At 35.4% G+C, this 13,267-nt stretch overlaps 1 protein-coding gene across 1 annotated transcript; it reads left to right on the top strand.

The window, feature by feature from the left end:
• Positions 1-2,766: 2,766 nt before the first annotated feature.
• LOC126751190 (actinia tenebrosa protease inhibitors) lies at positions 2,767-12,526 on the top strand. The gene is made up of 2 exons (XM_050461241.1): positions 2,767-3,344; positions 12,041-12,526. The coding sequence occupies exons 1-2, from the start codon at positions 3,251-3,253 to the stop codon at positions 12,223-12,225; spliced, it is 279 nt and encodes a 92-aa protein (XP_050317198.1). The 5' UTR covers positions 2,767-3,250; the 3' UTR covers positions 12,226-12,526.
• The last annotated feature ends 741 nt before the right edge of the window (positions 12,527-13,267 follow it).

The raw sequence follows: 13,267 nt of genomic DNA, 5'->3' as shown, positions 1-13,267 counted from the left end.
AGGTGGTCCATTCGGAAAGTCCAATTTTGGGCAACTTTTTCGAGCATTTCGGCCGGAATAGCCCGAATTTCTTCGGAAATGTTGTCTTCCAAAGCTGGAATAGTTGCTGGCTTATTTCTGTAGACTTTAGACTTGACGTAGCCCCACAAAAAATAGTCTAAAGGCGTTAAATCGCATGATCTTGGTGGCCAACTGCCCATGCATCCCGAAAAATGCACTGTTTGGTGTGGTTTGTACGCTGGTGGAATCATTGGAACGTATTTTTGCAAAGATGCTGTTGGACGCAACGTTACGGTGAATGGCGATCGCTATCGTTTGATGCTAACAAACTTTTTGTTGCCAAAAATGGAAGAACTGAACTTGGTTGACATGTGGTTTCAACAAGATGGCGCTACATGCCACACAGCTCGCGATTCTATGGCCATTTTGACCGAAAACTTCGGAGAACAATTCATCTCAAGAAATGGACCCGTAAGTTGGCCACCAAGATCATGCGATTTAACGCCTTTAGACTATTTTTTGTGGGGCTACGTCAAGTCTAAAGTCTACAGAAATAAGCCAGCAACTATTCCAGCTTTGGAAGACAACATTTCCGAAGAAATTCGGGCTATTCCGGCCGAAATGCTCGAAAAAGTTGCCCAAAATTGGACTTTCCGAATGGACCACCTAAGACGCAGCCGCGGTCAACATTTAAATGAAATTATCTTCAAAAAGTAAATGTCATGAACCAATCTAACGTTTCAAATAAAGAACCGATGAGATTTTGCAAATTTTATGCGTTTTTTTTTTTTAAAAAGTTATCAAGCTCTTAAAAAATCACCCGATATAACCTAAAAATAACCATCAAGAATAAAATCCTCTCTCCCTAATATAACCTCAGTGAACCTTCTGCCTGCTTCTGTTGAGGTGCAGCAGTCCAAAATTTTTTATCGTTGCAATATTAAGAGACACTCCCCCGATAGTTGCGTTTCTGTTACTATATAAAGCTTTGTTGTTATAAAAAAGAAGTTATTTGCATAATGATGTCTTGTAGTATCTTCTTCTTCTACCTCCTGACAGCTTCTACAATAGTCATTATATGGTTTCTGAATTCCTCTTTTCCGGATTCTAATTGCAGGATAATGCCTGTTCTGGCTGGTCCTGGTAAAGTCAATCTCTGCGAATCAGCCGGTTTACGGGACAACTTCCAATCCTCCCTAGCTGCGATGAAAATTTTCAAGAACCAAATCCGCCGAGTTCTTGAATGATGTTTAGTTGGCCAGACATTCTAGTGAGTCTTCAACTATCAACTAATCAAGTTAGCTTCAGACATGGTTCTATAATATGAAACATTAGAAAGTATCCGTAAAAAATGGGGCGCCAATAATCTCTCTTTCTATCCACGCTCCAATCAGACAGCATCTTCCAAGCGGAAGTAATAGGTAAAAAGAAGGCTTTTGGAGTTCTATTGAATAACTTCGGGAGGATACAGAAAACAACCATATTCGCGGATAACCGGACGGCGTTGTCGGTCCAGATTAATAAGAGCATAGTCAACAATTGCAAGAAGGTTATAAGCTCACAGACAAGTTATCACCTATTCTCCATAATTTGGGTTCCCGGTCAATAGTTTTGGCAACGAAAGGCAGACGAGTTAGCAAAGTTTTTAAAGGAATCCGAAGAGATGTCAGTATCACAACCGCTGGGAATGATAAAAAGAAAGATTTGTGTGTATTTTATACTAATAGCTCAGAGCCGATGGAGCTTAGTTACAAGGTGCAAGATAACAAAGCAGATATGGCCCAAATTTTACAGAAATAGTGCCAATTGCCTTTTAATTAGATCCAGAAATACTAATAAAACTTGCAATTATGCGGCACTAAACTATTGGAAAGCATGAGGTAAAAATGGGCTTCTCTTATAACAATATTTGCCGGAACTGCTAACTAGATGGGAACACGGAAATGGTTTTCCACTTTCACTGTGAATGTTCAGCTCTATCACAAACTCAACACATAATACTCGGAACCCATCTGGCACCAAAACTTGAATGGTTATCAACAAAAAGCATAACGGATATAAGTAGTTTTATTGAGAGCAAGAAATGTTTTGATCGTAACGACGAAACCGAAAAGCAAGATTATAAGGTCCTACGATAGCGCATCAAAATGGCGCATCCGGTGCTAATTGAGTCCATAGTGACAGCACTCTAAGCTGCCTACCTACATATATTGTTAAGACGCTCTTCGAGTTAAAAGTTTCTTGCTTCTTGCTACCAAAAGAGATTGTGTTTTCCAATAAAAATAAGATTCTACGAATTTTCGAAATACATATTAAGCCAAACTTCTTCTTCTAGTATTGGCGGTGAGCACCTTATGCATGGAAACGAACTGCAAAAATATTAAAATAAGTAAAATCTTTAAAATATTCCTTAAAGCTCACAAATAGTTCCGAATGCAACACTGCAAACTATTTTTCGGCCCTTCACAACACTCACTCATATTTCCAATACGACAACAAATTTCCATTGGCACTCTCAGCACAACACGCTTCAAAAACATACGGTGAATTTCATAATTTTGAAATTTTCGAAAATTCACTTGACGAAAAATGCCACTTTTCCCTATTACTTGCGCGAGTACTGAAAAGCGTGTGTGTCAGCATGTGTGCCACACACGTCCACTTTGCACCATATGTGTACAACAAAAGCAAATGCCAAAAGAACAACAACACAACAACAAAAATTCGCCAGCCGCGGAGCGTTCGTATAAAAGCGGGACACAGCCGCTTGGACGCCTCAGTTGTCGGGCGGAATTTGCGGTTCATAGCGTTTTAACTAACCAGAAGCAGCTAATCGCTTAATGCCAAGATATTATAATAAGGTCACCTACAGATATTTCGAATTTTAAAGCAAGCTAACGGAACAATTCACCAATTCGAAAAGTAGAAAACTTAAAATCCGCCGTTCAGTGATTCGCGCGTGTTTTTGCCAAAATTCTGTTGTAGTTGTCGTTGTTGTCAACCGGTCATCAGCTCGCACACTCGTTAGTCGCATTCTCGGCGCGGAGCCTTGTCGGTCGCAATTGTTTATTTAATTGCGCGCTATTGTTGTTGTTTGCACACCCTACGCCGTCGCCACCGAACGGCGTTCACAGCGTGCGGCCACATCATTACTCATTGCTGACAGCTGGCATTTTGGAACATCCAACAAAAACAAACAAAACGTCAGTAAAAGCTAGAGCGAGAACAAGAGTAGCGACGACACCGAAACATGCGTTCACCGGCATTAGCATTTGTCATATGCGTGGCGTTGGCATTGGTCATCATGACGCAGGCGGAACACAATGCGCATTGCAAGGAATTGAGTAAGCAAATGATCGCGAAATTAAATTGACAAAATGTCGACGGCGACATGCTTTCCTTATTTCTGTGTCACTCAAAAATCGAATGGCATTCAGCTTAATCGGGTGTGTGTGTCTGTCAGATAGTGTAGTTACTGATAGTGGGAGCCTGTTGATATAAAGGCAGGAAGTGCAGTAGAGGAATGTAAGCTTCTTAGAAAACTTTGTTATCAAGAATGGGATCTTCAGACTATATCTAGTCTTAGAAATCAGTTACAGAGACAATTGAGAAAGCACTATTGGATTTATCAGCATTTTCGAACAGCTCGTAGCAAGCTAAAATAGGAAAGCTAGGAATTGACGTTCCGTGTTTTAAGTTAACTGACGTGAAATTTTTACACTTTGTAGCATGGATATCTGTGAAATCGACAAACTCTGCAAAGCCTAAGCTTCAGAGTTCCTTTTGTATAAATACAACTAGTGCTTTAAACAGAAATTATAGCCTTTTCGCACAGCAAAATTAATTTAGTAGTTTAAGCTTAAATTTGAAAAAAAAGCTTTTGTCTTACGCACCGCCGGCTGCTTGCTGATATTCTTCATTTTGTTTTTTTTACAATTAAAACTAATCAGCTGATTGCTAGTTTATCAATGCACGCAACCAAATTTACAGCCTGGACAACAACCAGCAGAGTTCCAACCCAGTTTCAACTTGATTTAAAATCGATTAAAAATTAATGTAATAAAATAAGATTATTATTTTGTACAGTAAATCCATCTAAATTAGCGCGAGAACTCAGGAAAAGCCGGTTAATTGATCAATCAACTCCTGTTGTGAAACGGCGATTTGATTGTTTTATTAATTTTTCTAGAATAAAAAAAGAAACTTTTGTGAAATGCTACTAATCCAATGTCTGAGATTTTATTGATTGTATAAAAACAATACCGATTGCAATAGCGCATCACACCAGTAGGAGAAAAGGAGAAACTAATCTCGAAATGAAAATCTGGAACTTAATGATGGTTTGGAAAACCGCAAGCGTTTGAATAGATAGTTTTTATTATGTACAGTAAATCTAATTTTTTTGCGGAATTTTCGAGCATAAGTATCAGTCTCTTTAGACTTCCTAGGCCCGACTTTTTTGGACAAGTCGGCATTAGACTTAGAACTGCAGGAAAGAAGAGATGGAATTTTAAACAACATATAATTACTATAATTATTCCATTTATAGGAGCCCAGTCCTTTAGTAGGCAGCAGCAATTGTATTTTGAACACATACAATATTAGTTAAAGGTTAGTTATTGAGTACACCACGTCTAATGATGGCCTATGTGCGGCCAGACCGCAAACTGATGCGCCCCATTTCAACCAACCAATGCTAGTTATTCAAAACCAAGCAAATATTTATGTTTAATTAATTTTATACGAGTTTGTTAATACCTCTGTGTCTTGATTACAGAGTAACTGACTCTGGACTTTCTAACTAATATCTTAAATCCATATCTCCTTTTATGTTATGTTAATCTATCGAATTCCTAATAACCAGATCAAACAATGACTTGTTTGAAGTTTGAACAGCAATTTTGGTACTCAATAGCTGTATTTTATAGACCTTAAAAACAAATTTTGAATTTCTCATGATTCTTCCCACTAAAAATGCTCAAACTTAGCGTAGTTACTCACTTTGCTTTCTTAAGTACTGTGGTTGTAAAAGTAAATGTCTCTTTTCGTTACTAATATTCTAACATTTTTGTTTTATCACGGCTATCAAATCTCACAAAAGGAATGTAGCTGTAACCGTTTCAATTCCAAATCGTCCAAGCTTTTTAAATCTATTACTGCTGAAGGGTTTTCCTGTCTTTTACTTGACAAAATATCATTCCGAAATTCGGCATTCTGGAAACAAAATGTTTCAGATTTCTTAAGCACATAGCTGATATACAAACTGGCCGATCAAAATGAAGTTCTCTTAAGGAAACTGTTTGATTTGTGAAGGGTTCTATAGCATAAAAGTAACCGGTATCAACATTTTTATACCTTATAGAGGATATTTTAAGTTTGTCACAAAGTCCAGACGGAAATATTGGAAACGCTATAAAATTATATATTGTATACTATTGGATTCGGTTACGCGTTGCTGTGGTATATATTCTATACTATTATTTATATAATAAACTATTCAATACAGGGTTTGTACTTGAGGTTTAATTTTGCATAAGTTCTTACAAATAAGTTAATAATTTTATAAATAAATAAAAATAAATCATTGGAAAAAATTACAAATTTAAGACAGCCTTTCTGTTCAGTTAATAGAGATGTCCGCTTAATAGAGCGTCGATTTAATAGAGCTTTCACTGTATCTTTTAATTATGGATTGTTTTTGTTATCCTATCTTCTAAGTTGGGTCGAACTGGACACAGTGTTCTAAATTTTATTAAAATCGGACAAACAACGTGACACGTAATTTTTATATATAAAGATGTATGTACATATGTAAATAATCAGCATCATAGCAAAGCTGATTTGGCCTTGTACGTCTGGCCGTTTGTCTGTCTCTCTGTAGAGTCACTCAGTTTATAAGATATATAGAGAAGCTGCTCATTAGTCGGAACGGCTGACAACAGTCCACTAAAGCGTAAAGCTGTCATACAAACTGAACGATCGGAATCAATTCCTTGTATGGAAAATTCTTTCATTTACCGAGAAATATATTATATATATATATAATGAGCCATGCCAAATTTCGTGAATATTTTAATAAAGCTCGGTCAATGATATTTTAATTAATTTTTTTGTTATCCTATCTTCTAAGTAGGGTCGAACTGGACACAGTGTTCTAAATTTTATTAAAATCGGACAAACAACGTGACACGTAATTTTTATATATAAAGATGTATGTACATATGTAAATAATCAGCATCATGAGCAAAGCTGATTTGACCTTGTAAAACAATAAAAACAAAAGTTACAATTTATAAATTCTGAACCATTCAAAATAAACCATTCATAAAACAAATAGGACTAATAAAAAGTATATATATATATATATCAATATCAGCTCTTGTAAGAAACCTCTTGTGCTTTGTGTTAAAAAAGAATTCACTGATGAGTTGCACTGCTGTCATTAACTGTCCGAAACATCAGTTAAAAGGCGTCTATTGTGATTATTTAAATGATTTCGTAAGATAGCTTGAATATTTATCAAACTTGTTATTTCTTCGATAAACTTTTTAAGTACTCTGGTACAGCGTTCCTCTTTATAGTTACAATCGGTCTGCGACGAACTGTTTATTTAAATGGAATTTGTTGAGGAGTTGTTCTGTTTGCAATTACTGTCTGACACACCAGTCAAAAGATGTCTATTTTGAGTATTTAATTGATTTCATAAGTTAAACTTGACATATGTATGTCGTGCATGTGATCTGTGCAATAAGCTTTTTAAGTACTCTTGATTGAATGATTTCCTATGGTGATCTCGCAGTGGAGCGGTATATTGTTCAAAAATGAATTAGCTACATTACAAAAATACATATGTATGTACACCTTATAATTCATTTGCTTCAAGAGTTCAAAAATATTCTTACTATAATTATCTATTCCTAAAAAGTAATTATTTTCTACAGAAGAAATACTTAATTATATAATGCAGGCATTCGTCAACTGTCGCTAATCTAATCAGGAAATTCCACTTCCGTAACTAGTGCGATTTCATGTTAATTTCGATCCTGACTAAGCGCATTGATCTCTCACCAGCAAAATGCTGTCAGCTAAACACTCACACATATGTGTCTCTATAGGGTATTTTAGAATATACACTAATATCTGTGCGGTTTTGTCTTTCTGCTTAAATGCATCTTTGGCAGTTTTTCATAATTTTAGAAATATCTTTTTTATATTTATTTATATATTCATTATCTGCTTTGTTTTTTTGTTTTTAGTTTTGTTTGTTTGTTTTTTCCCCCGCTTGCATTTACTCAGCTCCTATTAGATGGAAAAATTCGAAAATTTGCGCATATATTGAAAACTGTCAGAAACTGTGTCAAGTACATAATTAGAAAGTGATGAAATTTTTTTATTTGCCTCAAATGAGCGAAATTGTGCATTCAGTTGAAAAGCAGAAAATAACAAAAGCGAAAATAGCTTACAAATTTTAACAGCTTTATTTGTGGTTCCAAAATGGTTTTGTTACAAGCGTGTAAAATTTGTTGTGTAATTTGAAATATTTTGAAATTATTTTCGAAAATTTTTATTTAATTGTTATACTTATAACTTTTATATTTTATTAACTTATTTATTTTAGTATTTAATTTAATGGCTCCCATGTGTGTACATATCAAAGCACTGTAAATTTGTATAATAATTTTTTTTCGAAATATTTTGTAAATAATTAAATAATAGACATTTAAATAAACTATAATTTTCTGCTTTGTGGTTAGTTTGTGACCACTTACACATATTTTTATTGACTGTGCCATAAATATTTGAACTGTAAAGAGTTTTTGGCAAGTTCGGCAAAAGAAATTTTTATGGGCCTGAATATATTTTCACAGCTCCGTAAATACATATTTTTATATGTTTTCCATAGGCCACAATATTTATTTTACATTGGCGCAAGTCTATGAATAAAGTAAAAATTATAACCTAAAGCCACCTAAATAAATAAAAAAAATTATCTAATATACTAATTTTCTTGTATAACTGTCATAACCTAAACAAGTAGGGTATAACCAAACAATTTATACACTCGCAATTTAAAAATCTCAGAGGCATGAAAATGTTCTCAGCTATAAGCGAACATTTCATACTCTTGCAACTTGGTAGAATCAAAGCCAGGGAAATAGCGAAAGGTGTAAAACGTCTAACAGAGGATCAGAATCTAAGAGAGTTACATATATATCTCTATATATTCTCATACACTGATCGACATATTCGGCATTATGTTTGTTAGAAAAAGGAAAACCATTGCAAGTATATATGCAGTTTATGAAAGTTGGGATCGTATTGACCCGATTTTATGTATTTTTCTCAATACCAAATACTATTAAGGTAGTAGTCTGGTAACTTATGCCTATTTTTGTGACTTCTTTGCAGGGTTGTTTTTTATAGGAAAATAAGAATGCATTATCTTGAATATTTAGAGTGTTTTTTCTTACATATTGAAAATATAAAAAAAATCTTATTTGAAAAAATTTAATACTTTATTACTATTATTATTGTCACTCGAAGTTAGAACCTCCAAAAAAATGCACGTGGGTGGCCCAGGTGATTTTGGCTCTTGATGTTATCTGAAATCAAATATTCTTGATTATTCTTAATCTATAGAAATGTAATTCTGGTCGCAACTACTGAAGTTAAGTTTCAACGGTAAATAACAAAATGGCGTACTTTGAAAAAAAAGTCCTTTTATTTTAGCAAATAAAGGGTTGTAAAATAAAAGGTTAGGGGTGAAAAGAATTATCGTTAGTACCGACGAGAACTATAAATAACTAGAACAGCCTGTTAAAATTTGAAAGCAAACGGTCCAGTAGAAAAAAAGTTAGAACCCGGACTGACCAGAAAAACAATGCTTTGAGAAAAACGCGTTTAAAGTTTAACAACTCCGAGAGAGAGGACTCCGAGGCGCTCTAGGAAACTAGTTATAACTTCGGAAATATTTCGAATTTCTGTCTGAAATTTTCACAGTATATTCTCAAGACATTGTGCTTTCAAATTAAGTAAAAAAAATTTCGATTTTTTGAACCCAAGTTACCAGACTACTACCTTAATATGCCACATTCTAAAAAACCAATCATATGTTCGAAAGCCGAATGTTCGAAAATCCTGATATTAGTTATATGGGGGCTAGGTCAAGTTTTCGCCCAATTTGATCTATTTTAGGCACAATGATACACTGTCTAGAGTAAAATACGCTGTCTCATTTTTATTGAAATAACTCACATATTGGCCGCTATATGCGGTACAAAGTCATCGAAAGTTCGAAAATCTTTATATTAGGTATATAGGGGCTAAGAGTATTGGCCCGATTAAAGCCATTTTTAACATACAGACAAATTATTGATAGAGAAGGATTATCTATGAATATGAGTTACGTATCTCACACATTGACCAATATTTTCGTTCAAAAGTCAAATATAGGTTTGGGGTCCTAATATACGGTACCTAGATAATGATTGGATTTGAACAATTTTTTTTTCATATGGTGGCATACACTAAATGCAAAGTTTCTTCCGTTATATTAAACGTTTCTTGATTTGTGTACTGGAAAGATAAAGAATCAAATGAAATTTAATAATGCTGTATATGGGAAGTAGGCGTGGTTGTAGTCCGATTTCGCCCATTTGCATATTGTTACATAAAAATGATACGTATCAAATTTTGTCGAAACCGTTCATTCAGATCAGGAGATATCGGTTTTCACCGAAAAGTGAGCGGTGCCACGTCCATAGTCCATGGCCTGTCATACCATCTTGGCGGTAAATTTTAATTTCTCTGGGGTATTTAGTTATTGATTTATTGCCAGTACCGTTACACGGGGTTTATTATCCGATTTTAACCGTTTTCACACTGTCGGTAGGAGTTCGTATAATATTTGCAGTAGGTAAACTTAGTTTTTGTAGCTTGGGTGGCTTAGGAGATATACATATTAAACATATTAGAGAGCGGGGCCAAGCCCATTGGTTATTTGTGATCATTTCGCCACATTTTCAACTAATATCGTGCTATTCAGCAAATTCACATGATCAATCGAGGATATAAATAACGGAGGATTTTTCCAAGTGCTTTGATGACTTGAAAATTCGTTGGCATAAGTGTATTGAAGCGGGAGAGGATTACTTTGAAGGAGATGAAATGGATAAAACTCACATTTCAATTTGATCATAGTAGTATAAATGAAATTTGGAGTGATTTGTGGATTAATTTCACATAGTAGTATACGTATGGCGCTAGTGCTGATCCGATTTTTTATATTTTATGCACAACGACACAATCTTATTAAAAAGACACGCTCACTAAATTCCTTTAATATATCTTGTATGTTGAATAAAATTCCGGTACACATAAAGTCAACCAGAAGTTCGAAAATCTTTATATTAAATCAAGTGAAAAGTTTCCGGTTTAAAAAGTTATTTCATTGGTATCTGAAAACAGGAAATAGTCGGTGAGGGCCAAATCTAAAAAATATGGTGGATACGGAAACGACTCGTAGCCCAATTCATGGTTTTCTGCCATTATTTTGACGGGATTATTTCAAGGTGCAGTGTCTTGGTGAAAATTTCAATTTCTTCAAATACGGCCATTTTTCGGAGATTTCGTTATCCAAGTGAACCAATAACGCTATGTAATAATCGGCGTTGATGGTTCTTCCTTTTCCAAAGTAATCAATAAAAATTACTCCATGCGCTTCCCAAAATATATACGCTATAACCTTGCCAGCCGCCAGTTGCGTTTTCCACGCTTTGGAGCGGCTTCATCCTGTGCAGTCCACTCGGTTGATTATCGATTGATCATTGGAGTGAAATGCTGTAGTCACGTTCATTCATCGTCATAAGAACTCGTGCTTATTTCGCCTGAACATCTGCATACACTGCTCCCAATCAAATCATCAAATCGTCATTGTTTTTGGTGAAAAGTGAGCTCGCGCGCCACCCACTTTACACAGAGCTTACTCATACCCAAATGATATGATGTACTTGTACACATTCAGTTGATAACTTTATAATGCCAGCTATCTAGAACAACTTCACTTTTCGGTCATCCGAAATAAGTTTGTGGACTTTTTGGATATTTTCTTCTGTAAAAATTACTTTTGGGCGTCCAAAGCGTTCGCCGTCTTCGGTGCTCATACCACCTTGTCTAAACTAAGCACACCAAGGCTGATTGTTGATTTTTCTGGGGTAGTGTTCGTAAACTCATCGCCACGCCAAGTTTGTGTCAACTGTATTTTTTTTCTTCAAAAAGCAATATTTTTTCAGCTCGGGAAATTCCATTTTATGTTTTTTTTTTCATTATAACAAATATTGCTTCACTGAAAATGGTATAATAATCTGGCAGCCGGTTTTACGCGCGTCCATTAAAGGTTGCTGTTAACTATTCTATTAGCACCATTTTAGTGTCAGGCCGGGGGCTTTTCAATTGAACTATTATCTACAGATGTATAACATGATGGGAAAGCGAGTGGAATTAAAGATAAGCAAGAAGAAATATAAATTAATCATTAGAACCAAAATTTTTAAGTTTTCTGTAATTCTGCATTTTTCTGACTTCGTAGTGTAACTTAATCCAAAATTTTCTAAAACTTGTTTTATTACTCCAAACTTTTTGAACTCAACACAATTCCCCCCAAACAATGTTTAACTGCTAAGAAATCAATTTATCTTCTTTTAACAAACGCCTTATTTGCCATTCTCTCTCCTTTCTTCCCTCGCCCAAATTAAAATTACAACAGTATGTAAATATGTAAACACAAAGCACTTCATTTCTTCGAAGTCCACTCAAAATCACAAGTTAACAGACTCAGCATTTCCGTCGAACATAAATCAAACAATTACACGATGATAGCAAAAAAGGCGCCAACTGCGTCCAATTAACAAAAGCTAAAGTGCGCACACTTACACACACACACCTCGCAAAATAATGCCAAATAAGGAATTCATTGCGTTTGCCAAATAAACATTTTAATTGGTAATTATTAATTAACTTTATTCTCCACTCTTCTTCGCAGATCAAGTGAACTGTTATATGGGTCAGAATGAGGGCTACTTCTGCAATAAGAATCAACACACCTCCACACAGACGCGCTGGTTCTTCGACAAAGGCGCTTGCAAAAAATTCAATTACAAGGGCTGCTACGGCAATCGGAACCGCTTCTGCACGAAGGAGGCCTGCGAACGGCGCTGCCTGGGATAAGCAAGGCTGTGCCTGAAAACGAAGGCGTTGAAAACGTTAAGGCAGCATTTGCTGCTTTTTGCAGTGTGTGAAGAGCAGAAAATTTAGATACTGAAAGAAGACCGCAGTGCCGAAGAGCCTCGGAACTTATTTAACATTTTACTAGTAACATAGCGGTTAAACGATATATAATATATAGTACTACCATTTAAGATTTTATAAATATGTAGTTATGTAATTGTATTGTATTGAATATTTAGTGTGCGTATGTATTCGTAAAAAATATCTATATTTTCGAAATAAATGTAGTGTGAGCATTTAATGGACTGCTTCTACTTTTTGTTGTTGGCAAAATATTGATGGCTGCTTTTGTTTTGTTGTTGCTAAGCTACAATGTTGAAAGTTTTGAACACACAATTTAAGTAAAAAATTAAACACAAAATATAAAATAAAAATTCAAAATCGTGTACACCAACCACATGTGACCGCTCATTAGTGACATCCATCTAAAATCAACAATCGCTTCGCCTTGACCCACCTTAGCGCCCTCCAAGCACCTGTCGCTGAATGCCAACTACATTTTTATACTTTGTTGTCTATCATTTTTCACCCGCAAATCGATCGGCGACACTTTTCCTACCGATTACCCAAAACGGCTCCACAGTGCCACACAAAACTATGTATACAATGTATGTGAGTGCGTGTGTGTGGCAAACATTTTAAAATTGTCACAGTGATCTGTCACTTTCTCGCTATTTATATGCAAGCGCTTTCTGCTGTCTTCACCCGCGTCTCCATCTCCGTCTCCTTTCTTGTTGCGGATGACGCAGCTTTAATGTGCGAAATCTCGATGCGGTTGACATTTTTGGCTCTTTACTGTCACTTTGGGGAAGAATATTGTCACACGCTATCAGTGTGCGGTATCAAATAACGGTAATGATTTGTGTTAAGCACAAGGAACATAGCGGGATGAACGGGTTTGTGTGAGGGTATAGAAAATGTGAAGGTGTCTTTTGTGCTATTTGAAAAGGTGATGGGAGAAAGGGCGAAAAAATGCTGGCAT

This window comes from Bactrocera neohumeralis, chromosome 2 (assembly GCF_024586455.1).
Source record: "Bactrocera neohumeralis isolate Rockhampton chromosome 2, APGP_CSIRO_Bneo_wtdbg2-racon-allhic-juicebox.fasta_v2, whole genome shotgun sequence".
Lineage (NCBI taxonomy): Eukaryota > Metazoa > Arthropoda > Insecta > Diptera > Tephritidae > Bactrocera > Bactrocera neohumeralis.
The sequence above is the reverse complement of the archived record's forward strand: the minus strand, read 5'-3'. Positions and strand labels throughout refer to the sequence as shown.